The sequence below is a fragment of the Myotis nattereri genome, assembly GCF_964212035.1.
Source record: "Myotis nattereri genome assembly, chromosome: 2".
NCBI classification, from domain to species: Eukaryota; Metazoa; Chordata; class Mammalia; order Chiroptera; family Vespertilionidae; genus Myotis; species Myotis nattereri.
This window is the reverse complement of record NC_138076.1, coordinates 29,163,075-29,190,506: the sequence shown is the minus strand read 5'-3', so window position 1 is coordinate 29,190,506 and position 27,432 is coordinate 29,163,075. Positions and strand designations below refer to the sequence as shown.

Below are 27,432 nucleotides of genomic sequence, written 5' to 3'. Positions count from 1 at the left end.
AGTCTCATTTTTACTTTCTCAGAACAAAAAGTTCCCATGCCCAAAGCAGGCCCCCTGGATACAGTTACCGACGAGGTTCCAACAGGACTTCCCCAGGGCTGCCCCGAGCGTGGTCACCTGCCCCCGTCCGTCGCCTCCCCCCTGTCCCTCACCCACAGCCAGCCCAGGCTCCAATCAGAAGGCTGTGATAAGCAGAAGGACAATCCTCCACCCTCTGAGCTGGGGTGAGTGAACCTTGCCCTGGAAGCCTATCACAGTTCCACCGCAACACTGTCCTAGGCCACACCATGGCCGGCCTGCTGTGCCTCCTCCTGCTCAGTGCCTCCCTGGCCAGCCTCCTGTCACCCGGGGGAAGTGGTAAGCACCCCTCGACCTCAGGCTACAATGGTGGTCTCCTGGAGGAGGAGAAAAGGTGGGGAGCTAAGGTGATGCCCTTGAACCTCCACATTGTAGACAGTGGGTGCCCGTCCCCTGTCAGAGGCTGATATGAGACAGCTGGGCTTGGTGGTCTCAGCCAAGGTAGCTTAGGGCCAGGTGTGCCTCCCTGTGGGTGGAGAGTCAGACAGCCAGTCAGAGGTCATAAAGACAGATAGAAACACATGGGCAGAGGAAGAGGGAGACAGACAGAGAAACATAGACAGAAAGACAGAGACAGACACACACACACACACACACACACACACACACACACACAGAGACAGAGGGAGAAAGAGAGGCAGAAAACAGAGAGGGGGAGATGAAGAAAGAGAGGGAGCGAAGGGAGAGGTGGCAGGTAGAGACAGAGAGAAGCCGCTTTCCTCTGCCAACATGAGCTGGGGGAGAGGAGGGGAGGGGTCAGTCCCAGGCAGAGAAGAGTGTCCACAGCAGGGCAGGGACGAGAATGAGAGAGAAGCTGGTGTTGCCACCCTCAGGCTGGCTCAGCCAGGGGGAGGGGCTGCCCAAGGCTGGCTCTGATGGAGGTGTCTGGACCTTCCAGGGCCCCAGGGCCTGTCCAAAGAGAAAGGGCTCAGAAAGAAGAGAAGCAGAGCAAAGTCAGAAGAGAGAACAGAGGTGGCATCACCCTGAGGTTTGTCTGCATCCTAGGTCAAGTGCAAGGACAGGAGCCCTGAGGAGCGACCCAGGTGTGCAGGAGAGGAGAAAGCGGTAAAAAGTCAGAAAATGAAAGAGAAAAGCAGAACAGGGAAGAAACCCATGGAGGGGAATGAGAGGGGAGAAACTGCTGTGCGGATTTTATTTCAAAATCAGCACTTGGTATTGAAGCAGGTATTCGAAGTAATGGGGGAGGGGCCCAGAAATACTAGCAAGTTTGAGGCTGATGCTATTGGGGTAACACTGATGTCACAAAAAGAAATGAGGAATTTGGAAGGGAACGTGATTTGAGGTAAGAATGAAGGTAACCTTCATTGAGCACCTAATGTGTGCCACACTGGACACTGGGAAGTGTATACACTCTTTAAAACAACTCCAAGAAGTAAGCCTATGTCTTGTAATTTGCATTTGCCAATATTAAGTAGTAGGTGACCAAGGTGTACTGGAAACTCAGGCCTTCTAGATTCTGTAGTACTGGGTGTGTGTTTTGGTTTTGGATGTGGGAGTTTGGAGTTTGCGATGAGAGGAGATATCCACCACGATGAGAGAGTTGAAAGCAGAGAGCTGGGATGAAAGTTGGGACTAGCAATACCAACATGGAGAGTATTATGGTGAAACTCTAAACTCTTCGGTGGAAAAAAGAGAGAGGAGTGCAGAGGGCGAGGAAAAGAATCTGAGGGCCTCCTGTATCACAATGGAAAGAAGAAAAGAGTGGTGAGTGAGGGAGAGATAAGACTCAGGCAGAGAGTGGGGACAAGCCAGCTGCAGATAGAGACCACAGGGAGGACTCAGAGGCTCTCAAGACGTTTTAACTGGCAGGTCACGACTCATTAGTGAGTCATGAAATCAATTTAGTGGTGTTTTGCTTTTAATGAAAAATAACAGAATCAAGTAGAAAATTTTGTAATAAGTACTATTTTCTAGAAAATTATAGCAAATACTAGTTCTTGAAATTTCTATTTTGTTTTTGTTATTGCTGTTATTTTTCTTTGTAATTCTCACCTGAGGATATGTTTTTAGTGATTTGAGACAGAAAGGAAGGAAACAAAAGGGGTGGGGGGGAGAAAGAGAAAGAGAGATAAATCGATGTGAGATAGAAACGTCAATTGCTTTCCATACATGCCCTGATTAGTGTCGGAACCCAGAACCTAAGTGTGTGCCCTGACTAGGAATCTGTCACCTTCTGGTGTCCCAGATGATGCTCCAACCGAGCCCCACCAGCCGGGTGGAAACTTCTGGGGTTGTTTTGTTTTGTTGTGTGTGTTTTTTAATCATCACCTGAGGATATTTTTCCATTGGTTTTTAGAGAGAGTAGAAGAGAGAGAAATATCAATGTGAGAGAAACACATCAATTGATCGCCTCCCTCACATACTCCGACCACAGCCCCGGCCAGGGAGGAGCCTGCCACCAAGCATGTGCCCCGACCGGAATCAAACTCAGGAGCCTTTGGTCCACAATCTGATGCTCTATCCACTGAGCCAAACCAGCTAGGGCAAAACTTCTGTTTAAATTTGTGTTTGGGAGTCCTGGGACTTGATAGAAATCACCTATAATTGTAGATTGTGATCAAAACGTATCACAACTCCCCACTGAAGTCTGACCGGCAGGGTAGGTGAGGCTCAGAGTGAGGACCAGAGTGGAGGGGCACAGCCTGAGCCAAAGCAGAGTGGAGTAGCCGGTTGGGGGGAGGGAGGTGACAGTGGCCTGGAAACACTCTGAGAAGGGAGAGTTCAGGAGAGGGGGTTTGCATTGACCACCCTAAAGCTGGCTGTGAATGTGAAGGGTAGTAGTGGATTGGATGGGATGTGTCTACGTCTCCAGGAAAGGGTGTGTGGGGTCTAGAACAGGCACTGTATGTAACTCAAGGAGTCATGAGAAAGGTGGGCATTTCTTTCCCAGCTGCCTGGTGCCTGAGGAAGGAGTTCTCAGCCTTTTGCAGCAGGGAGGTGACCTGATAATTTGGTAAATACTTTGTGTGCTCCATGTCTTCCAGTGTTCATCCACCGGGAACATGCCAACAGCATCCTGGACAGGGTCCGGAGGGCAAATTCATTATTTGAAGAGATGAAGAAAGGAAACCTTGAAAGAGAGTGTTGGGAAGAGACCTGCTCCTACGAAGAGGCCCGAGAAGTCTTTGAGGATACAGAGAAGACGGTAAGGGTTGGTGAGACGGAGGGCCAGTTGTGGATACTGCTGGGCCTGAATGGAGATGCTGTCTGGCCCCGTTACCTGTCTGTGAAGGCTATCAGTGTCACCCACGCTGGGCCTTCACCCCATGCCCTTCTGTGCTGTGGCCTCCGCCACAGAGAACAGCTCAGGAGAGGCTTTCTGGGTATGGGAGGTGGGAAGCCTATCTCCTTCTACCACTTGCAAGGCTTTCATTCCTGTTTCCTCGCCCACCACATATCTCCTTGTTTTGTGGGAAGGAAGCTGAGAAGGTATGGCCAAAAATTGGTTATAAGAATTATGAGAACTTCTGAAGGTATTGTTAAATCTATTCTAAAACATAACAAGTTTATTTAAAATTATTCATGCCCTTGGCCAACACCTCCCTGGACTGGGACACACACACACACACACACACACACACACACACACACACACACACACGGGAGCCATTGAGTTTTGCCCAGATCCATGGCCACAGCCATATTTGACGTCGGGCACCTGAGTTGCAGCCTTCAGAGCTATGGCGCACAGGCACACGACAGCAAAGGCTTCCCTGAAAGTTGCTCATGAGCCTCACCCACGTTGGGTAGGGCCCTGGGGAAACATGGCTGCCATGAGGACGTGAGGTGGCAGTGAATGGCGACGATGGAAACTGGGAAAGAATGAACTGAAGACACTTGAAAGCTGAAGAGAAAGTAGCAGAGAAGGAGGCCAAGCAGCAGCTCTGAGAGAGACAGGTAGGCCCGGCTGCTGGCACTACCACCACACCACTGACAACCGACAGTGGACCCCCATCCCCACTGCAGGACCCCCATCCCCACTGCAGGACCCCCATCCCCACTGCAGGACCCTCCTTCCACACTGCAGAACCCACCCACACTGCAGGACCCCCATCCACACTGCAGGACTCCCATCCCCACTGCAGGACCCCCATCCACACTGCAGGACCCCCATCCCCACTGCAGGACCCCCATCCACACTGCAGAACCCCCATCCACACTGCAGGACCCCCATCCCCACTGCAGGATCCCCATTCCCACTGCAGAACCCCCATCCACACTGCAGGGCCCCCATCCCCACTGCAGGGCCCCCATCCCCACTGCAGAACCCCCATCCACACTGCAGGACCCCCACCCACACTGCAGGGCCCCTATCCCCACTGCAGAACCCCCACCCACACTGCAGGACTCCCATCCCCACTGCAGGACTCCCATCCCCACTGCAGGATCCCCACCCACACTGCAGGACTCCCATCCCCACTGCAGGATCCCCATCCACACTGCAGGACCCCCATCCCCACTGCAGAACCCCCACCCACACTGCAGGACACCCATCCCCACTGCAGAACCCCCACCCACACTGCAGGACTCCCATCCCCACTGCAGGATCCCCGTCCACACTGCAGGACCCCCATTAACACTGCAAGACCACAGTTAAGCTTCCACCACATGCTGAGTGCTGAGGAGACCTGCACCACACAGGCTTCATGTAGATCCACTCGCTTGCTGCACTTGCAGACCACCTGACCAACATCACCTTAAGGGGTAGGTAGTCTCTATGCCAGAAGTGCCCGGGAGGTTCATCTTCTGTGCCCTTCGAGTACAGGTGAAGTTGCAAGTTATGGCCAATTCAAGGAATTTAAAATCAGAAGAATTTCTTTATATCAATAATAGACTGCCTCGGGGAGACATAATTGGAGTTTAGGAGAATCTGGAAAAACGAAGAATGGGACCTACGCATCCAGCTCAGGACTAAAGCAGCCAGGAAGAGGCTGCCCCCTGCCCTGAGGTGGACAGCGGGCTGGGGATGGTCCTGGGACGACCACAGGGCAGGCACCTCCCACCGGTCTGGTACTCAGGATGGGGTAGAGACTCCACAGCTCCCGCTGACGCTGACGCTGATGACTGGGTCCTCCGAGAAGCCTGCTGGAGGGTCCGCAGGAAATGGACGCCTCACTGTCCTGATTCAAACTGGGTCCGAGATGTGGAGCAGCTGCAGGGAGGATTATTCTGGTGAGGCTGATTTACTGCGATGAAAACCCTTCAAAGAAGTCTGAGGACACCAACCCCAGCCCGGCAGCCGGCTCCCCGCCAGAGGCCAGCAGACGGACATCCACGGAGGGCAGAGGAGGAACCCGCAGAAGCCACGGGCAGCCGCCGGCGTCGCTGACTCGCCCCATCGGATCGCTCATGGCCCGGCCCGACTCCCCCAGGCACCTCCGGGGCACCGGGCAGCGGCGACCCGAGGGGCTCGCAGGGAACGGGATCCGACACCACCCGCTGGGCCTGGGCCCGGAGGGACGTCCCCGAGCGCTCCGGGGGCACCACCGAGGGCCCAGGCCGAGCAGCACCAGCTCGCCCCGCAGGGAGGCGCGAGGGCGGGACACCCCCACCCGCTGCGGGAGGCGGGCCGAGTGCCGGCTGCGTTAGACCAGCGGCCTGGAACCCCGGTGGGGCGGTTCCGCAGCCCTTCCCCTCCACACACCGCCACCCCACGAAGGGGAGAGGGCTTGGGGTAGAGCCAGCAGAGCGGCCCCACTCGCCAGGAATGTCCGTCCCCGTCGGGCAGGGGCCCAGCCGGGGAGAGTGCCCGTCACCACGTGGATCTGCCGGAGGGGACCGGAGCCCCCACGGGCCAAGAACTCCTCCTCCCCCAGCACCGCGCCCGTGCGGAGGCGGGGGCCGCGGGGCGACACCCAGGCGGCAGAAGGCGGGTCCTGGGGGTGCATCGGCGGTGACCCCGGGAGGGGTCGCGCACGCAAGCGAGTGGGTGTGGACCCACGAAGGAAGGGCCCTGGCGCGACAAGGGAGGGTGGACGTGGAGGTCAGGCGCCGGACCTGTACGGGCCACGGGGTGAACCACGCAGGGATCCCACCGCTGCAGACGCGAGCCCGGGATGCCGGCCGATCCTCCCGAGCGCACACCTCGGCCTCGGCCCACCGCGCGACCCGCCCGCCACCGGGGAGACCACACGCGACCCTCACCCGCAGGAAAGCTGCTCCGTCCATCCGCCCGCCCGTCCGTCCGTCCGCGGGCGGAACGCCCCCAGGACAAGCCGGGCCCGACTGTGCCCGAGCAGCACGCCCGCCGGCTGCGAACACGGACGGAGAGCGCTGGGGTGTGAGAGCGGGCACGGCTGGGCGGGAAAGGCCTCCGAGGCCCCACCCTCCACACCCCCTCCCTGCTTCGGCACCGGCCCACATGCACGCAGCGGTCCCCGGGATGGACGCCGCCCGGCGGGACCCTCCCTGACTCGGAAGGGTGAGCTGCGTCGGCGGTCAGCCCCTCAGAGCTGGTGCGCGAGGGGCCCGAGTGCCCAAAGGCAGGCGGCTGCCCAAGGCCCTAATAGAGGGGCGGCGGCTGGGGGTCCGGTACCCGAGGTCGGCGCATCGGGCACGCGCAGGGTTGAAGGTGGGGATGGCCTGTGAGCCCAGCGAACCTGGTAATGATGTCTGGAACGGGAGCCGCATCAGGTACGCAGGGAGCTGCTCCTTCATGATGCGGGCCGCGCTCTCCGGCGCCGGCCTCCCAGGCGCCGGCCGCTCCTCCCAGGCGCCGGCCGCTCCTCCCGGAGCCCGGGCCCCAGCAGCCCCGCCCCTAGAGCAGAGGCCAGCGTGGGGTGCACGCAGTGCTGCGCGTCCCGGCGGCGGGCGGGACTTCGGGCCGCCAGCCAACCCCTGGGGGCCAAGGCGCTCTGCCCCTGCCAGCCAACCAATGGTGGCCGAGTTGTGCTCTGCGCATGCCCAGCCAGCCAACTTCCTGAACTTTCCGTGGGGACGCTTGGCCACAGCCGCATATCTCTTCTGCTCTCTGGCCCCTCCTGGTGTCCCTGCCGCCTGCCCTGACCCCTCCAGGAGAAGCACATCCTGGAAAAGGTAGTGGCTCTACCCCTGGGGGTCTGTCCTCCCGTCCCCTGCCGGTCCCACCGTCTCCAACCCGAGGACACGCGCTCCCTTGCAGGGCCCATGTTGTAGTTTGCACACCAGCTGTGGGTAGAGGCCGAAAGTCACGGCTTTAGAGGGGCCTGGTCACTGGGGAGGGGGCCGCGCCCCTGGGCTGCAGGGACAAAGGCCTCTTAGACAAGGAAAGGAGGTGTTGCGGTCAGTTAGGCGTCACTCGAGGCCTGACCTTATCGTGCAGAAGGGACTGATTTTCAGTGGTGACAAGCAGATGGGGGCTTCTGGGGCCGGCCGAGTGGTAAGCTGCTCCCCGTGAAACCTCTGCGGTGGGTAACGCCCGGGGAAACTGAGGCCATGGGCGCGCGGCCTGTTCGGCGCGGGTGTCCCAGGCCTCCTTTTGGAACTTGTCCTGAAGACCAGAGAAAGCACATTGCCGACGGGGCAAAGAGACAGAGAAAACTCCCAAGAAAAGGCATTTATGGATAGTTAGGGGGCTTTTAGGAGAAATAGAAAACCGTGGTGAGATGTTGCAGGCATTTTCACAGTCCTGGGAGAGCCACCAAGGATTCTCCACCCCCCCACCCCCCGCACATGTGCTCACCCCTTCCCACCCCCACCCCCCAGTGTCTTGCGTCCATTAGTTGTGCTTATATGCATGCATACAAGTCCTTCTGTTGATCTCTTACCCCCGCCTCCACGCCCCCAACCCGCCCCAGCCTTCCCACTGTCCTTTGATGGTCTGTTCCATACTTCTCTGGCTCTGTATCTATTTTTGTTCAACAGTTTATATTCTTCTTTATTTTCCATAAATGAGTGAGATCATATGGTAAAAAAAAAAAAGAAAGAAAGAAAGAAAAGACAAGACAAGAAAAAAATGAAGAAGGGTTTGCAGAGCAGTCATTCTCCACAAAAATCACACTGTTGCCTCCTTTCTCATATATTTCACCTAATCCTCACTTTGGCCTCAAAGACAAACACATCATTGGAGGTACTTGGGCTTGGACCTGAATGACTTTGTAAAGAAGAAATTTATCATCCACAGTAATAGCATCACATGGATAAGAAGATTTTGGTAAGTTGGGATTCCTAGACATTGAAATTCCTAGGATGAATGCCATCTCTAGTGGAGATGTGCCCAAGTTTTTCATCACCTGGCTAAATAAGCTGGACATGAACTTACATACAAGAATTGCTCCAGAACTCTGCCATAAGATGCTGGTGAGCAGTGGCATTGTCCCAGTTTGTGAAATTGAATGCCAGTTCCAGATGATTTGACTCTAATTCACCACCTGTGAATTTTACATGGCCTCTTCAGATCATGATGATCTCCTGAAACCGTGGAGATTATGTCAGGGATGGTGAAGCACATTACAGACAAGATCAAATCCACCCTCCCAATGGCCCAGAAGGCCAAACCCATCAGACTGACTTCACCCCATCTACAGAGTCAGCATGGTAGAAGCACGTGAGAAAGCCCTGTGAGGAACTAGCCTGCCAGGAACAAACCTTCTTCAGAACTGAAGAAACTAAAAAACATTCTTAATAATACCTGTGTGGCAAAAGCTACTGAATGTCCTGTACCTCAGGCCACAGCCAGACTCTGATAATTTTGTCAGACAGTTCCTGTGAGTCGCAGAAACCCCATATTCATCTGTGATCACCCATGGATAGTGAGATGTTTGGCCAAACGGACCACTCTGGGTCTCACTGAGCACTTTGAGCTATTTGTCACAAAGAAGGAAGTGTGCAGTACCTACTATGACTTAGACAGTTCCATGCAGCAGCAAGCAGTTTTTTAAAGAACAAAACAGAAGCATTTGAGACCTTGCTTCCTGGCAACTATCATCAGTTTTGCCTCAAATAAACTCTTAAAAATTTTCAAGGAGCCCTGACCAGTTTGGCTCAGTGGATAGAGCATCGGCCTGCAGACTGAAGGGTCCCAGGTTCGATTCCGGTCAAGGGCATGTACCTTGGTTGCGGGCACATCCCCGGTGGGGGGTATGCTGGAGGCAGCTGATCGATGTTTCTCTCTCATCGATGTTTCTGACTCTCTATGCCTCTCCCTTCCTCTCTGTAAAAAATCAATAAAATGTATTTTAAAAAAATTTTTGAAGAAAGAGAGGGAGGAAGGAGTGTAAGGAAGAGCAGATCAAAGGCACTGATGATGAGGAGGCTGTGTTCATAGATGAAAAGCTCTGTACTGCCATGGAATGCCCACAGCTGGCTGGGGCTTGGGTAGTAACCGCATCGCATCACCATGTGTCTCACAGTCTCCAGTAACATTACAGAAGTACTTATGTTTCCTCCCATAAAACCTGAAGGTAGCAAGGAGAATATAGCAACCACTAATACATTGGAAAACACACTTGGCACTTCAGTCTAGAAAATAATCATTATAAATTGTGGGACTCAGACATCTTTGTATTTCTGCAAAAGATCAAGGTCTGCAAGGGATTCGTGTATGTTTCTATCCATTTGACCACCAGTGTTCATTTCAGCCACCAGAAGAGAGAAGAGGCATTGGAGAATTCATTTTCACACCTTACCAACTACATGATTTGTCTATTTTTAAAAGTTATTCATAATTTCAAGAACTATTTTCACTTTTAAATGCTCTTTGAATTCACATATGCATAGTTTTGTGTATGAAATACATACACAAAATATTACTGAATATTTGTAATTCCAATCCAAGTTTAGGTACTACTTTTTACTCAGCATCATTTCCGAAACACTCTTCCTTATTTCTATATATAGCTACCATGCTTATAATTTTAAAGACCTAAATTAAATTCTATTGTATCAACACATTTACTACTTTCCCGTTTGGGCCATATAGGTTGTTTTCATATTACTATTATGAAATCATGCACATGCATAGTTCTTCTGGGTTATCTCCTAAGAAGAGCAGCTGCTCCAAAGAGGATTACTGGATCAAAGGTTAGCCACAAGTCTGGTTCCAGGTACCATGGAGAAAGCACACTCCACCCTGTCTCCCACTGAATGTAACCACAAAACCCGGGTAGACTGCATGGAGCCGCTATTTGAGGGCCCTGAAAAGTACATAGCAGCAGTCATTGAAGAAAACGAGAGTTCAAAGTACCACAGAGTTGTCAGTTTATCATTTGTATCCCCTGCAGTTCTCCAGACATCACTCAACCTGAATCTAACTGATAATTGTACGACTCCCAACAACAACAGAATACACTTTCTTGCCAAGCATCCACGGAACTTTCTACAAGATAGGCCATATCCTGTGTCATAAAACACATCTTAACAAATGTTAAAGATTGAAGACATATAAAATGTTATCCGACCATCATGAAATCAACCAAAAATCAGTAACAGGAGAATTTCTAAGTATTTGGGTATTAAACAGCACACTTCTAAATAATTTGTGGGTCAAAGAGAAAGTCTCAAAGGAAATTAAAAAATATTTTCAGCTGAACAAAAACGAATATACAACATAGTGCTTCTAGGGGAACTTAGGGCATTAAAGGTTTTTATTGGAAAAGAAGAAAGGTCTCAAATTGATATTCTAAGCTTCCACCTTAAGACACTAAAAAAATAAATAAATAAAGCAAAATAAAACCACAAACTGGGTGTCTTAAAATGCTTTTTCTCTCAGTTCTGGAGACCACAGGTTCGACATTAAGGTGTCACCAGGGTTTGTTCCTTCTGGAAGACCTGAGGGAGAATCCGTTCCACACCTCTCTTCTAGCTTATGGTGGCTGCCAACAATCCCTGGCATTCCTTGGCTTGTAGATGCATCACTCCAATCTCTGCTTCCATCTTCACATGGCCTTCTCTCCGTGTGTCTGTGTCCGTTTCTGTCTCTTATAAGGACCCCCTCATTGATTTGGGGTCCACCCTAATCCAGTAGGATCTCACCTCACTTGATACCTTACTTATATCTGCACAAACCTTATTTCCAATAAAAGTCACATTGTGAGTTTACACCTGAATTTTTAGGATTGGGAGACACTATTTAACCTACTATAGACAGAAAAAAAATTTTTTTGCTCTGTGAACATTTTTTAGTGAATGTAGGCTCTTGATGCCCTGATTTGAGTTAATTACCAACGATCATTTTCTAAATTACCATGATTGTTAACCAATAATTCATTTCTTTATTGAATCTTTGACCCAAATATTTCAACTAAAAACCATTTACTGGAGTAGCAAACAGAGCAAAGCATTTTTGGTACAATCCATTTCTTGGAGATTCACTTGAAAATACACTTTCAATGTTCAACAGAGATGGTGATAGAAGCCACTATCTGTACCTTTATAGATAGAGAAGATCTAAAAAATAGTTTCCCGTTTAGATTGAATAGTTCTAGAGCAATTTGTATCAGAAAATGACCTCTGTTTGGGAAAGTATCCTATTCAAGTTGAGTTACTAGGTTATAATTTGTTATAGGTGTAAAATGTCTGTGCTTTCCCTAATGTTCTTTAAAATATTTTTTCTCTTTTAGAATGAATTCTGGAATAAATACAAAGGTGAGATGTTTTCTATTTTAATCTTAAGTGAGAGGAGTTCATTAGGCTATTTAAGTTGGGAGAAATTGTGTTTGAACTTTGAAAATGCTTCCTGAATTGCCTTTCTGTTCCTGTTTAAATCCTATGTATTTAACTTGTTCCGTCTGAGCATTTCCATAACAGTTATTGTAAAATAGTTTTTTTTAATACATTTTATTGATTTTTTTTACAGAGAGGAAGGGAGAGGGATAGAGAGTTAGAAACATTGATGAGAGAAAACATCAAACAGCTGCCTCCTGCTCACCCCCCACTGGGGATGTGCCCGCAACCAAGGTACATACCCTTGACCTGAATCGAACCTGGAACCCTTGAATCCGCAGGCCAATGCTCAATCCACTGAGCCAAACCAGTTAGGGATGTAAAATAGTTTTTTATAGTAACTTTACACTAATCCTCATGTTGCCACGTACATATAGATTTAGATCAGTATATTCTCATTTGAGAATTCCAAATTTAGTGATAATTTTAAAAATCCAAGTATGTTAGGAAAAAAATAGAGTCTGAAAGATTGGACCCTATAATAAGGTAGCATCTTGAGTCAATCCTTATACCACTTGAAATGGCATTAATCCTGACTAATGTTTTCATTCTGGCAACTCCATTCAAATTTCTCAAATTGACTATTGGATTTATCTCTAAATTAGATTGTACAAATGCACCAAGGAATGTGAAGTCCCGTGTTGGTGCTGGGCAGCTGTCTCTGCACTCTCATTTTACCCCAGAGCATTTGGAAACAGGAACCGTAATATCTCTGTTGTCCAGTGTCAAACACTCACATGCCTTCCACCCTTCCAGATGGTCCCATTGTAGTCACCATCCTAGAGTTCTTTAATATAAAAATGCTGTCAAACATTTCAGCAAAAACTGGAAAACTCAGCCAATGTTCCAGTAAGATAAGAGCATCATGTACACACAACCACAAAAGGTAGTTCAGTTAGGAGAAATTGTTTACAGGGAAACAGGAAGGAGTCCACGTTCATTCGAGTTATCTGAAAAAATGTGTGCCAAGATCAACACAGCAAAGTCATTTCCATGGTGATGGAAATTTCCCACAAGCTTCGGTTTCCAAACCCTTTCTTTGCAGATGGTGACCAGTGTGAAAGCAATCCCTGCCTGAATCAGGGCAGGTGTAAGGACGGCCTCGGGGAATACACCTGCACTTGTCAGGAAGGATATGAAGGCAGAAACTGTGAATTACGTGAGTTCCTCTTCTTGGTAGGCCTTCAAGTCCGAGTTACCTGAAGAATCGAATGTGGGAAAGAGGGAAAAAGTCAAAATGTCTAAGGGAACTATCTCATGTCACTTCTGATGTCGAGTCTGTGCTCCATTATGAAGGGCCATTGTAGTCACAGAAAACAACAAAAATTAATGGCCCTACAATCCACTCAGTGTTGGAGTTCAGTGAAACACACAATCACCTCTCCGTTCCTCTGAGAGAGGCTGTGGAACATTCATGAAGCATGTGGCCCACTAACATAGAAATGAGAATTGACTTCCTTCTTGGAGTAGAATGTATCCCTCATCGTTGTTACTTATATTCCTTGTGGTCCTGGGCAATGATTCTAAATCACCACACTTCACATTTATCAGTGCACATGTCAATACTAACTGTTAGGAATTGTCCAAATATAAAAATTTGAAACATTTCATTAATCTTGGAAAAGTCACTATGAGTTTTCCTAATATGCTGGTTAATTTTTAAATAAAAATTAGCTTTAATATTAAACCGTATTTCCCTAAAGAGAAAGATTTGCTTTTCTTTTTATTACTTAATTTATAATCTTTGGAATGTGCTCTTGAATTAGATTCCTTCAGAATTTTCTCTGCCGGGAATATCAACTGGCATCGTTTCATCCCAATCCAGAGCTGCTGCTCTTACACACCTTTTGGTTCTGACCCCAGGGCCATGGTGAATGTTTTCTAAAGTTTCATTAACGCTGATCTTTGCACTATAATTACTTTTTCATCAAAACCCAAATGTGGAGTATAAACGGCCAGAGTAGCATCACTGATGTGAGTTTGGAGGTCGAGTTCAGTGCACACAGGAAGCAGGTGGGTGATTCTGGCTAAGGCAGAGCTGCAGATCTGAGGTCCAGGGAGACTCGGGTCCACACGGACACTGCGCCAAGAGCTTCCTGTGACCCATGAGGTTATCCTGTGAGGTGGCACGGCCTCCTCCACTTTACAAGTGAGGAAACCCAGGCCCGTAGGTGGAAATAACTTCCTCAAAACACAGGTGACAGAAGGGCCAGTTTGGCACTCAGGTTGGCCTGCCTCCAGGATGTGCACTGACTGTTTCGTTTCTTCTTCCCACCGCACTGGGGCCCAGACCTGTCTCTGAGACCCTTATTACACGGGCACTTTTCTGCCTCAGAGTGGGTGGGCCTCTGGCCACTCCACCAGGCTCCTCTTGAGCCCTTGGCCCGGAACCCAGCCTCCTGCAGGCACTCCTTCCAAGCTGGTCAGGACCCATGTGCCTTCTTAGCGCTGAACTTCAGACCCTTCCAGCCTCCAGGGCCCTCACTGGCCATGTTCAGATTATTTAAGGACCTCCTGGAAGGCTGGTGCCGGGGCCCAGCAGATACTCAGCTCTCGCCCTAACTGTACGCCATGGTTTCCCCAGGCAGCCTGGGCAGTGAGAAGAGCACACGCACAGGCATGGTCCTGTCACCCCACCAGCTGCTCTGGGCAGCCCATCCTGTTTGCACCAGCTGATGTGCATGGGCCATGTGGCTCCCGCCTTTTGTTCTAGCCAGGTGGCTGCTGTAGGGCTCACAGTGGGTGTATGTCCCCCTGGGGCTGCTGTCCTTCCTCCCGGCCAGCTGCAGCCTCAGTTTCCTCAGCCTGTCCTGAGAACCAGCATGTGTCCCTTACAGCCATGCGAAAATTCTGCAGCCTGGACAACGGGGACTGTGACCAGTTCTGCAGAGAGGAGCAGAACTCCGTGGTATGTTCCTGTGCCAGTGGGTACATCCTGGATGACAATGGCAAGTCCTGCATCTCCACAGGTAGGAGGCGCATGGGGCCACCCCACCAGGGCTCCCTGAGTCAGAGAGGCCAGTGCAGGACAGCTGGAGCAGCCGGGGTGGGCTGCAGATTTGCAGACAAACCCCTGTTTCTGGGAGCTGCCTGAAAATTGGGCTGGTGATATTACCTAACTGCTTAGTAAATGTGCAAATTATGGGAGCAATGCATGGAGGGCACTTTGCACAGTGCCTGATTCATAGCAAACCCTAACTATGTAATGAGTGTGTGGAGGCCTGATTTGTACCCCTGGGTAGGACAGGAGGCTTGGGAGACTGGGAGTTACAATGAACCAAGATGAGAGTGCAGGCGGGTGAGGGCAGCCCAGGCCGGACTGTAGGAGCTGGAGAGTTGGAAAGAGGGGAGCCGAGGCCCTTTGAGAACTATTTTAGGCCCTAGCTGGTTTGCTCAGTGGATAGTGTTTCAGCCTGTGGACCAGAAGGTCCTGGGTTCGATTCTGGTCAAGGGAACGCACCTCAGTTTCAGTCTCTTCCCCAGTAAGGACCCTGGTTGGGGCTCGTGCAGGAGGCAACCAATTGATGTGTTTCTCTCACATTGATGTTTCTCTCTGTCTTTCCCTCTCTCTTCCACTCTCCCTAAAAATCAATGAAAAAATATTCTCGGGTGAGGATTAACAACAACAAAAAAGAACTAATTTAGGTTGTGTGGGCCTCGATGTTAATCAAATTTATTTATTATTTTCTTTGATTAAAGCTGGATACAATGAGTCTGGCCTAGAAGCTCGGGAGGACATGGCCTATTAAGGGGCTGAGTACGGGCCAGGCCCTGGGGTCTCGCACACTGTAGAAAGGTCCTCCTATGCTGCAGGGCCAACCTGGAGCCAGTGGTGCTGAGGCGCCACTCTTTTCTCTCAGTCTCACAAAGGCACCAACTTGTTTTGCAAAGCCAGGTTCCCTGACTGACGCACAGCTTCAGCATCAACTGTTCGAGGGGGGTCAGTGAGGGTGAGGGTGTACAAATGCAAAGTCCCAGGCCCACTCCACAAGACAGGAACATTCCAGAATGACTGCAATTAAATAACATTAACTCTCTCAACATGTAAAAGACAATATCATTTACCTCTCCATTGGTAATGAGATTTTTAAACTTATGCTGGTTCAACAATAGGGGGTAGATTGTAACATGCACGCAAATTTTGTTTAAATTCCAGGAATAATTACAAATCAATTTAATGAAGTGTGATTTGGGGGTGGGGGGAGGTCAGGTAAACTACTTCCCAATTCAGTATTTCAAAGGACTTTGATTACTAATATCATCACCGAACTCTTTATCTCTAGCTAACACAGCACAAGTCTGCTGGGGATGGGGAGGGCTCCTTCAGATCCTGCTGGAGCCCTCACAAACACTAAAAAGAACTATGTTCTGCTTATCTGATTTTACTCAAACCCACTGAGGCAGAGAGGAGCCATCTGGTTTTTTTTTTCTTTTTTAAATAAATCGTTATTGTTCTGATTATTACAGTAGTTCCTCTTTTTCCTCCCAAAGCTCCCCTCCACCCGGTTCCCACCCGACCCCTTACCCATACCCCCTCCCCCCATCCCCACTGTTTTTGTCCATAGGTGTATGATTTTTGGCCAGACTCTTCCCGCCCCCCCCCCCCCCACACACACACACACACAATTCCCCCTGAGTATTGTCAGTCCACTTTCTTTCTATGCCCCTGATTCTATTCTATTCACCAGTTTATTCTGTTCGTCAAATACTTTATTCACTTGATTTTTAGATTCACTTGTTGACATATATGTATTTGTTGTTCATAATTTTTATCTTTAACTTTTTCTTCTTCTTCCTCTTCTTAAAAAATACTCTTCAGCATTTCATATAATGCTGGTTTGGTGGTGATGAACTCCTTTAGCTTTTTCTTGTCTGTGAAGCTCTTTCTCTGACCTTCAATTCTAAATGATAGCTTTGCTGGGTATAGTAATCTTGGTTGTAGGTTCTTGCTATTCATCACTTTGAATATTTCTTGCCACTCCCTTCTGGCCTGCATAGTTTCTGTTGAGAAATCAGCTGACAGTATGGGTACTCCCTTGTAGGTAACAAACTGTTTTTCTCTTGCTGCTTTTAATATTCTCTCTTTGTCTTTTGTCCTTGGCATTTTAATTATGATGTGTCTTGGTGTGGTCCCTTTTGGATTCCTTTTGTTTGGGGTTCTCTGAGCTTCCTGGACTTGTAAGTCTATTTCTTTCACCAGGTAGGGGAAGTTTTCTGTCATTATTTCTTCAACTAGGTTTTGAATATCTTGCTCTCTCTCTTCTTCTGGCACCCCTATAATTCGGATGTTGTTATGCTTGACGTTGTCTTAGCGGCTCCTTGCACTATCTTTATATTTTTGTATTCTTTTTTCCTTTTACTCTTCCGGTTGGGTGTATTATGCTTCTTCATATTTCAAATCTTTGACTTGATTCTTGGGACCCTCTAGTTGGATCTCTGTATATTATTCTTTATTTCAGTCAGTGTATGCTTAATTTCTAATTGGTCCTTTTTCATATCCTTGAGGGTCTCACTATATCTCTCAGAAGATTCTAGAAGATTCTTGAGTAGCCTTATAACCGTGGTTTTTAACTCTATATCCAGTAGTTTGCTTTCCTCCATTTCTTTCATTTGTGACCTGTTTCTTTGTCTCCACATTTTGGCTGCTTCCCTGTGTTCATAGAGTGGCTTTCTGGGCTAGGTGGCCTATGAGGCCCAGTGGCTCGGCCTCCCTAATTATCTGACGTGGACACTCTTGGTGCACCCCTTTGTGGGCTGTGTGCACAGTCTTGTTGTAGTTAAGCCTTGATTGCTGTTGGTGTCACTGCGAGGAATTGACCTCCAGGTCAATTGGCTGTGAGGACCAGTTGTGTCTACAATGGGAGAACTTCTGTGTTAGAGACACCCTTATGGGGCAGGACTTGCTTCAGTGGGGCTTTGGTGCTCACTGAGTCTGCCCCCTGAGTGTGTCTCTTATGGATGTTAAGAGTTTTAATCTGGATGGTCTCACTCTGACCACTAGGTAGACTGGCTATTGGATCTCCAAGGGGGTGCAAAGTCACCCACTGCCTGAGGCCACCCAACAGGAGATACAGAGAGATCTGCAGATTCCTCCTCTTTGTTAGGGGTTTGGAGGTGCCCAGATGAGGCACAGCTGTGAAGTAATGCAGGCTGCTGACAGCCTTAGGCCTTTTGAAAGCTCTGGGTTTCTATGACCCAGCTTCAGTTTGACAGGTTTTTAGGCAGAGAATGGCCAGGCCATTAGTATGCAAAAGCCTCTGCACAGCTTGGGTGGGGTTGTAAACTGGGTGGAGGGTGGTCTCACGTAGTCATGGTGCGGGGCAAACAGCAATGGTTGCCATCGGCCCTCTCCCGATAGGTCCCTGTGTCAATATGTCCCTCTGCCCTGTGCAGGAACAATGAATGCTGCAAGCACCTCTGCGAGAAAGCCGCCCTCACGTTCCGGCCTGATGCCAGACAGTCCAGTTTCTCTCTGTATGAGTCTGGGTCGCCAGATTCTCTCCCAGAACTGGATTTCAGAGCAGTCAGGAGCTTGTATCTCCCTCCTGGTTGAAAAAGGCAACAGCATACCCAGCTGCCAGCCCCTTTCGCACACGCCTCCTTACCTCCACACATCCACACCTCTGTACTTCCTACCTGACTCAATGCGCTTTTCTTTTTTCTTCTGGTTGTAAAATTTCCACTCAGCCAGCCTTACCGTGGTTCTGGATCTATTCGTTTTGTCTTTTAGTTGTAGTTTTAATGTGGTTGTGCGAGGCAGCGAGTCCAGGTGCTTCCCTATGTCGCCAGCTTGGTTGCCCTCTGTTTTCTGATGGGCCTCCACATCTCTCCCTTTCTCTGTCCGCTGTAGGCCTCTCTCTCCGCCTCAATTTCTTAGATGGTAATAATACAGAAAGGAAGCTTTCCGGTATTAGCTGACATCTCCCCTGAGCTTGGTGATTTTAAGGGTAGTCATCCCTGATAGACATTATCATACAAAGCCGTGTTGTGCTGTGCTCCTTCTTATGGCTCAGATTGTTTGCATATGTTGTCACTTTTTCCCAGAACAATTTAAAACAACAACAAGAACAGTATTTTATTAGAAAATGTTTGCACACAGCAGGGTTGACAGGATTTGACAGTGAGCACCCATACGTGCCTACCTGGGTTCAACCATTAACCTCTCTGCTTGCTTCATTGCCTGCCTGCCCCTCTGTGTCCTCTGTCCACTGTCAGCCTCTGTAGTATGTGGGTGCATTTTCCAAGTAGCTTGCAGACATCCCCTTCAATGCTTCAGCATCCTGGTCAGCCCCAGAGCCGGTGTCTGCAGCAGGTCCTGTAGGTGAGACTGACACACAGTGTGGGCACTGACGGGAAGGGCACTTTCCCTGCATCATGACAGTCACGTCCACCTTGTAATGCCACCGAGATCAAGACACAGGGCACTTCGCACCCCAAGAGTTCCTCATACCCTTCCCAGTTACCATGCACACACTTCACGCTTCCCCAACTGCAGTTCTCCAGGCCCTCTGACCTGACCCGTAACCTTGTGGGTCGGAGCCTCTCTCTCTCTGGCCTCCCTATGCCTCCTGCTCCTAATGAATTGTGCATGTGGTGCAGGGAGGGTTTCACTTTGCTGAAGCCCCAGGACATTGGTTTTTCTTCCAGAGCCTTATCCCTGTGGGAAACTCACTCTGGCACGGAGGAGGAGGAGGTCAGAGCCCCTGACTGCTGACAGCAGCAAGGATCCCCCAGAAGACGGCGAAGACCTGGATCCCACCATGAACCCTTTCGATGGAGACCTGGATCCAACTACAAACCCTTTGGATCTGCTGGGCTTGAATAACACACAGCCAAGCTCTGCAGAGGATGAGAACTCACTTGTCAGGATAGTGGGAGGGAGGGACTGCAAAGATGGCGAGTGTCCCTGGCAGGTAAGTGCTGAGCACGTTCACTGAGTTAACTGGATGGGCAATCCATTCTGGCTGGGCACTAGAGGCACAGCCATGGAGGCTGAGGCCGGGATCATGATGCCCATGCACACATGTGGACCCTCAGCAGGCTCTGGGCTCCCATGCTGAAGGAACCTGAGATGAGAAGGAACTGGGCGATTGCCTACGCCCTCCACCCCTGCTGCCCATTCCCATCCCATGCTCAGGATCTGAGCCCTAAAACCTCTCCTACAGTAGAAGAAGAGATGGGGTGCCAGCTTAGGCCTTGGATGAGCAGGTAAAGGGCATCTCCCCTGATTGTGGGTGAGGTCTCTGCTTGCTCTTCTGTTCAACTGGAGGCAGAAAGATTTACTCTCCTTGTTCCATTTCTAATTTGGTAAAACTTTTTATTGAAACACCTAAATTCTAATGAGGCAGAGAGTACCTTAAAGCAGCAGTTTTCAACCTGTGGGTCATGATCCCTTTGGGGGTCGAACGACCTTTTCACAGGGGTCGCCTAAGACCATCCTACATATCAGATATTTACATTATGATTCATAACAGTAGCAACATTACAGTTATGAAGTAGCAACAAAAATAATTTTATGATTGGGTCACAACATGAGAAACTGTATTTAAAGGGCCAAAAGGTTGAGAACCACTGCCTTAGAGAAAAATACATCAACTTGTTACCAAAGGTTAAAAAAAAAATCCTTTTTTTGTTCATTTGGACTAAGGTTGGCAGATTTAGCAAATAAAAACACAGGACTTCTACTTAAATCTGAATTTCAGATAAGCAATGAAAAATTTGTAATGTAAGTATATACCAGATATTACTTAGGACATGCTATTATACCAAAAATTATTTTCAATTCCTTTGGTTCCAATTTAACTGGATGTCTGCTGTTTTATCTAGCAATCCTAACTTGGACTTAATACATTTTTAGTGTTCAAAGCCAAAATGGCTTCTCCTACAAGCAAAATCCCAGAGCTGCCAGTTACCTAAGCTCACCCTCATCTGCAAGCTACACGACAGCTATGCATTTGTCTGAATGATCAAGAGCCAAAACAGGACATTTCAACATCTAGTCATCATTCACCCCAAGTGTATTTATGGAGAACTTGCATGTCTGGCATAGAGTTGGGGTTGTGTGTGTAGACTATGAGATCATCAGAGCTGTTTCTCTGACATGTGGACATCTAGATCTGGGAAGGGAGGGGAGGTCCACCCAAATGACCACAATTCAAGTTGATGTGATAAAGGCCAAGAAGGTGGTACCAGTGGGTGTAGAACGAAGTTCCACTGGGAAGACTAGGACAAGCGCCCACCGGGTGGAGGTGTCAGCTCTGGGGGTGGTTTTAGATGGGACTCCAAGGGCAGAGGGGGCAGGGAAGGGGACTGGGCAGAAGGATCCTCACCAGCCGGTTCCTCGATGAGTCTGTAGGGATTCATGATTCTTGTTCTCCCGGTTCCAGTTGGCACAAGTTGCCTCATCTCCATCTTTAAGAAGAACAGATGGTGGCCAATCTTAGAAAGACTGGCTCTCCGTCACTCATCACCCAAGTTGTATTAAGAGTTGATAAATTATACCAAAAAAAAAAGTGCAAAGAAACATTACAGAAGTCCCCTGACTTATGATGGTTCGACTTTTACAATGGTTCAGTTTTACAATGCTATAAGTGATACACATTGGTCTTTCCCGGGTTCTCCATGTGCTGTATGATACTCTCTCCTGATGCTGGCAGTGAGCCCAGCCAGGAGATCAAGAGGGGAAGCGACCAGTACTTCACAGTGTCTTTGACTATTGTATTCTGAGCACCTTTAAGGTGGGCTAGGCTAAGCTATGATATTTAGTAGGTTAGGTGTATTGAACGCATTTTTTACTTACCACATTTTCAACTTACAATGGGTTTATTGGGACGTGACCCATTATAAGTCAAGGAACATCTGTACTACATACCAGACAGGAACATCTTCAAGAATTCTTTTAGAACTTGATGTTATTTGTTTCATTTACCCACACATATCCCCAGCCAATAACTGTTGCTTAAAGGATGTGGAATTCCCATAATAAAGGGGAGAAAAAAATGCTCCATCTCTGGATTTGCAAGCTCAGTGTTTTGGAAGGAAAGAAATATAGGAGAATTTGGGTGGTGACTTTCACTTGCCCCATCAATGCTCACTCCCAGGTGGAATACTCCTCACCCCCAAATCCAAAATCAGGGTGAAAACCCCTTACAGAAGTAGGCACATAGATTCCACAGAAATTAACCTTGACGGTGGCCTTCCATGGGCTGTGGGAGATTGGCTTGAATAGTGGATCCCTTCTAAGGCCACAAGTCACACCAGTGTAGGCAAGCATTTGTCCACAGACTGGCTTCTACTTCATAGCGACAGAGACGATAAAGATCTTCAACGCAGTGACAATTGTTTATCTGTGCATAACTCTTTAGAGAATGCTGTGACAAAACCAGAAGAAATAAAAGACTAGTTATTGTCAGCGTGAGTTTGTAGACCAGGCGGGGAAAAGGTAGGTAAATTGTGACACAACTCTACTCAGTGGCGCTAGCACTTGCCACTTAGTAGGACCCCAGCAAATGTCTGTAGAGTAAATGAATAAGTGGGTCTGTTGCCTGGTGAGTAAAGCAAAGACCAGAAGGCATGAGATGCTGCCCACACCCGTGCTGTGGAACCAGGGAGTGGCGGGCTGGGAGGAGATGGGAAGGTGGGCTGGGGTCAACCATGAGCCACCTCTTAGAGAGAGAATGTGCCAGGGTCTAGGACTGAATGGCCAGGGGGACAGGTGTGGTGATAAAGCTCAGGTCTGCAGGACTGGCCATGTTGGGCCATAGCCCGAGTGGTCAGGAGAACACTGTAGGTATGCTGGTTCCGGCCCTGTGTTCCAGTCTGACGATGCCAGAGCTTTCTCCTTGGAAAGGGCAGTAGGTTGGGGGTGGGAGGGCAGGAGTGGGGGTGGGGGAGGCTAAGGTGGGCACACAGCTATAGGAGGGAAATGCCCTGATCCAGGCAGAAGCAATGAAGAGGAAGGCTTGAATTACAGTTTCCAAATTCCTCTTCTCAGAAAGTCAAGTTCAACCTGTTTGGCCCTGGCGTTCTCATTGCAGGCTCTGCTCATCAAGGAGAACAATGAAGGCTTCTGTGGAGGCACCATCCTGAATGAGTTCTACATCCTCACTGCCGCTCACTGTCTTCACCAAGAAAAGCGATTCAAGGTGAGGGTAGGTAAGTGTCACCACACCCCTCACCCCTGCAGGTCCCACTGTCATGGCGTAATTTTCAGAGACAATTAGAACTGATCAAATTTGTTGGAAACACTAGATAAAATTACTAGAATCCAGGCTGGGGGTGTGTGGGGGGAATTTCATAGATGAGGAAGAGAAGGGACAAAAGGAGGAGGAGGGGGGGATGGCCAGGAGATCACTAAGCAGGAGGGGGAAGAGGGAGGGGAAAAGAAGGATGAGGGGGAGGGGGAGGGAGAGGAGAGCTATAAGGAGGAGGGAGAAGAGAAGGAGGAGGGGGGGAGAGGAGAGCTATAAGGAGGAGGGGAGGAAGAGAAGGAGGAGAGGAAAGTCGAGGGGGAGGGGAGGAGAGTATAGAAGAGGGGAAGAAAAGGAAGAAGGAGGAAGAGGAGGAGAGAAAGAAGGATGAGAAGAAGAAGGGGGAAGAGGAGGAAGACAAGAAGGTGAAGAGGGTAAAGATGAGAAGAGGGGAGGTAGGAGGAAAATGGGCAGGTCTAGTCAGTCTTTCTAAGCTGACGGTCTCTGTTGTCCTATCCAGCCCAGTTCTCCTCCATCATGGTCCTCCCTGAGGCTCTTGGTGTCCATGCCCCAATGCTGGGTCTCCTCTCAGCGACCTTTCCTCTGGGGAGGCCTCCAGAGCCCCTTCGACGATCTGCGCACCGAGTCTCTCTGCCCCTTATATTTTTGTGTGGGATTATTTCGTAATGTCTGTCCTTCCCTACCAGACTCTAGAGCTGTCCGATGAAAGACACAAATGTGAGCCACATGAATTTTAATGTGCTAGTTACATTAACTTTTCCACTATACATTTTGAAAGCTTACAGGTGAAATTAATTTTAGTAATATATCATATTTAACTCAACACGCCCAGAATGTCTCAATATGTAATCCATTGTAGACGTATTTATGAGCTATTTTGAGTATTATTCTCACTCTAAGTCTGAAATTTGACACTCACAGCATGTCTCCGTTCAGACCAGCCACACTTCAAGTGCCCATTGCCCCTGTGGCTAGTGGTGGCCTCTAGACAGCGCGGGTGACCCTCAGGCCTTCATCTCCCTCCTGTCCCTGGCACTCAATAACTCCTCGGGAAATATGTGTACACAAATGAGTGAACTGGAAATCCCTGAAGAACTGAACGTACATAGAAAAATGTGACTAAAAGTAGTGAAATTGAAGGTCATTTTAATTCACCTCTTTATGATTTCTTATATTTTTCAAATTTCCTAGTGACTATATACCTTTTTTTTTTTTAAGTAGAAAAAACAACAATAGCTCCTTTAAAAAGTAACCCACCAAGAACGCGTGGCCCAGGCTGAGCTAACACGGCCGTGCTCTCACCATTTTCCAGGCGATCGAAACACGGAGAAGGAGGACGGCAACGAGATGGTGCACGAGGTGGAGGTGATTATAAAACACAACAAGTTTGACAATAAGACCTTTAACTGTGACATCGCTGTCCTCAAGCTGAAGACGCCCATCAAATTCCGCATGAACGTGGCCCCTGCTTGCCTGCCAGAGAAGGACTGGGCCGAATCCACGCTCATGACGCAGAAATCGGGCATCGTGAGCGGCTTTGGGCGCATCCACGAGATGGGCCGGACGTCCGTCACCCTCAAGATGCTGGAGGTGCCCTACGTGGACAGGAACACATGCAAGCTGTCTACCCCCTTCAGCATCACCCCAAACATGTTTTGCGCCGGCTATGACTCAAAGCTGGAGGATGCCTGTCAGGGGGACAGCGGGGGTCCCCATGTCACCCGGTTCAAGGACACCTACTTTATCACGGGCATCATCAGCTGGGGAGAAGGATGTGCACGGAAAGGAAAGTTCGGGATCTACACCAAAGTCACCAACTTCCTCAAGTGGATCGAGAGGTCCATGAAAAAAACCAAGACCAGGCCCCAGGGTGAGCCGGAGGTCACTGCCACTCCCCTGTCATTAGATTAATGCCCTCCCCCTGGCCCCCCAACACCCCTGGCAGCCATTGGTGTCTCATTGTGTGTTAACACGTGCCACTCTGAACAGGCTGAATCCTGGAGTAAGTTTCCTCTCTATGGTGATTGTTTTGGTTCAATAGCCTGACCTTGCCCTTGCTCGAGTGAAGTGGGAAATGAAATTGTCATTTGGAACACTGGGTCCTGCCTTTCCCTTGCCTGGTTGGAAGCTTCCTCCTGGAAATGTTATACTTTACAGAACAGGGGTTCACACTCCCCCGATGACTCTCTGCTCAAAACCGTGGGGGGCCCTTTCCATTCATAGCACATTTTTCTGTTTCTGATTGTCCTACACTGCCCTCTGGGCAGAACTCACTCAGGACCCTTGAGAATAAATGACCAAGGTTCTGGGAGCAGAGACAAGGCGCAGCAAGGGTGGCCGCACCCCGGGGTCGGGGTGGGTTCTCCCCCAGGTCCAGCATAGCCTCCCAGGCCTGTGGTTCACCTGGACAGAGACAAGGGTGTGAGTGTGTCCCCCAAGGGCTTCCTGTGAAAGGCAGACTCCCTGGGAAGGGGAGGCCCAGAGAGCTGCTCATTGGCGGGGCCTTTTAACATTGACTTAACCACTGGCTCTTCTTTCTGGCTTCATGCTAGAATCACCTGGGGTACTTATATTTGTTTTTGTGTGTGTGTGTTTAATCCTCACCTGAGGATGTTTGTTTTTATTGATTTTTAGAGAGAGACAAAGGTGCACCTGGGGCCCTTTAAAAATGTGCCCACGCCTGGGCCCACCCTGCTGTAGTTGCCTGAGCAACTTACATGTCCACTAGGTACTAACTGCCCCAGATCAGGGGACTCTGCAGTCCTTCATGTAGGCCACAGCCCAGTGCACTTGAATCAGAGTCTGTGGGGTGGGCTCGAGCCCTAAGTTTCTACAATTCCTCAGGTGACCCCCACGTGTGTGTTGTATTTCGTATGGTGGTCAGGGCTGCGGGAGGGCTCCCCTCTCTTCGACCGCATCATGTTTAAATGCCAAGTCCTTTCCCGTCCAAGTCCTGACCCTCAACTTAGATGGTCATGAAAGTCAAACGTGCTTTTAGAAAATGGAAAAGGTCACCTGGGACCAGACCAGTGTGTTCCCAATGTCCCTCTCGAGTTTGCGTTTTGCGTAACTTTGCTAAGCAAACTTTAAAAGTCCCGCTACAAAAACTCCCCAAAATGTCAGCAGCTTTGTGTGTGTAAATAGGAGATACTGCAAGGTTAGAGTTCACTGTAAACAAGAGACTTACAAGTGTAGAAAAGTCAATGTGGACAAGTCCACCGTTTCCCAGAAACCGTCTGAGAGCGGGAAAAGCCAAGCGAGGGTGGCGCTTCTCCTCCTGACTCCTCCTCAGAGTGCGCCTCCCCCAGAGGGCTCCCCAGACCCCTGCTGGAGACAAGGGCTTGATGGCAGGAGACCGCGGCGAGGTCAGGGTGAGGGTTTTCCATGCAGCCAACTGGTCTCCATCCCAAGGCTCACCCCAGACCTGGATTCCTGTTTCTGGAGATCAAAGGTGGTTTGGGGTTCAGAGGGAACTCCAGGGGAAATTCACAAATAAAGCCTACCTTTGCTGTTACTACTTGATCTCTCACTGTTGGCCATTATTATTGGCAATAGAGTTCATGTATGTATCAGAGAGGAAGGGAAACCGAGGCACAGCAGAGAGAAGGGCAGGAGGAGCCCATAGGTCTGCTTATCTCCCCATCCAGAAACGGAATTCAAGGCAGTGAGGTTCTAGAGGAAATAAGAGGGAGCGATGCCCTTGGCTGCCGTGGGGAGGGTGCTGGTGGAGGGCTCACGGATGGGGCAATTCCTGTTTGCCCTGGAACAACCTAACTCTACCTCTGAGCATCACTGTCCTCCTGGGAAAACGAACTCATGAAGCCACCTCATGTACGTGTTCACCCTACACAGGGGCCACGGCGTGTGTGGGAGGGATACTCCCCTACCTGCTACCACCAGAGCTTCCCAGGGAGGTTACCTAAGGGGCTGCTGGGTGTGGAGAGAGAGGCCCTGCAGCACAGAGATCAGCAGGAACCAAGGCTGAGGGACCAGAGATGGGGACAGAGTAAAGGTTTGATGTTTTTCTCCTGAGAGAGGGGAGAGGTTGCAGCACTGTAACAAAACCACCTTCTCACCAGGCCCTGCCACATCCCACACACATGCTCAGTTCCCGAGGGTAGAAGAGTGAAGGTGACAACCAGGGACTGCTCGCCCAGAAACAGGGAGGGGGTTCTGGACGGTCATGTGAGGTTTGAAGGGACAGGGAGGCCCAGCTGAGCATGAGTTAGGAGGAAAGGAGAGAGAGTAAGCCAGCTGCCTGGGGGGTGGGGGGCGGGGGGCCAAGTCAACGGTGCCAGTAGGTTCCCAAGAACACAGGTTCCTGCCCACGGGCAGGCTGGCTCCCTGGAGAATCTGGGGCCTGAAGCCCTCCCTGCCCACAGGTGGGGCACCAGGGCTGAGGCCTTCCAGCAGGATGGCGGGGGGCGGGGCGGGGGGTGCTTGCTCTCCATCCCCATTTGCATAGAGGGTCTCAATTTCCATT

The 27,432-nt window shown here is 49.7% G+C and overlaps 1 protein-coding gene and 1 long non-coding RNA gene across 2 annotated transcripts in view; one reads left to right on the top strand and one right to left on the bottom strand.

The window, feature by feature from the left end:
• The window catches only part of LOC308514602, a 56,936-nt gene extending 50,105 nt beyond the window's left edge, over positions 1–6,831 (bottom strand). The window contains exon 1 of the long non-coding RNA XR_013995599.1: positions 6,699–6,831. This is a non-coding gene — a long non-coding RNA (uncharacterized lncRNA). The remainder of the gene's footprint in view (positions 1–6,698) is intronic.
• On the top strand, positions 273–25,040 carry LOC308514601 (coagulation factor X-like). Its single transcript, XM_081084803.1, has 8 exons — positions 273–357; positions 3,084–3,244; positions 11,637–11,661; positions 12,785–12,898; positions 14,577–14,708; positions 19,387–19,652; positions 22,776–22,893; positions 24,262–25,040. The coding sequence occupies exons 1-8, from the start codon at positions 288–290 to the stop codon at positions 24,858–24,860; spliced, it is 1,485 nt and encodes a 494-aa protein (XP_080940929.1). The 5' UTR covers positions 273–287; the 3' UTR covers positions 24,861–25,040.
• The last annotated feature ends 2,392 nt before the right edge of the window (positions 25,041–27,432 follow it).

Excerpts from the sequence above, each read along its gene's own strand:
- LOC308514601 (XM_081084803.1), top strand. The coding sequence starts at position 288 with ATGGCCGGCCTGCTGTGCCTCCTCCTGCTCAGTGCCTCCCTGGCCAGC. Across the intron at positions 3,245-11,636 it reads TTGAGGATACAGAGAAGACG|AATGAATTCTGGAATAAATA; the intron begins GTAAGGGTTGGT and ends TTTCTCTTTTAG. Across the intron at positions 22,894-24,261 it reads GCGATTCAAGGTGAGGGTAG|GCGATCGAAACACGGAGAAG; the intron begins GTAAGTGTCACC and ends ACCATTTTCCAG.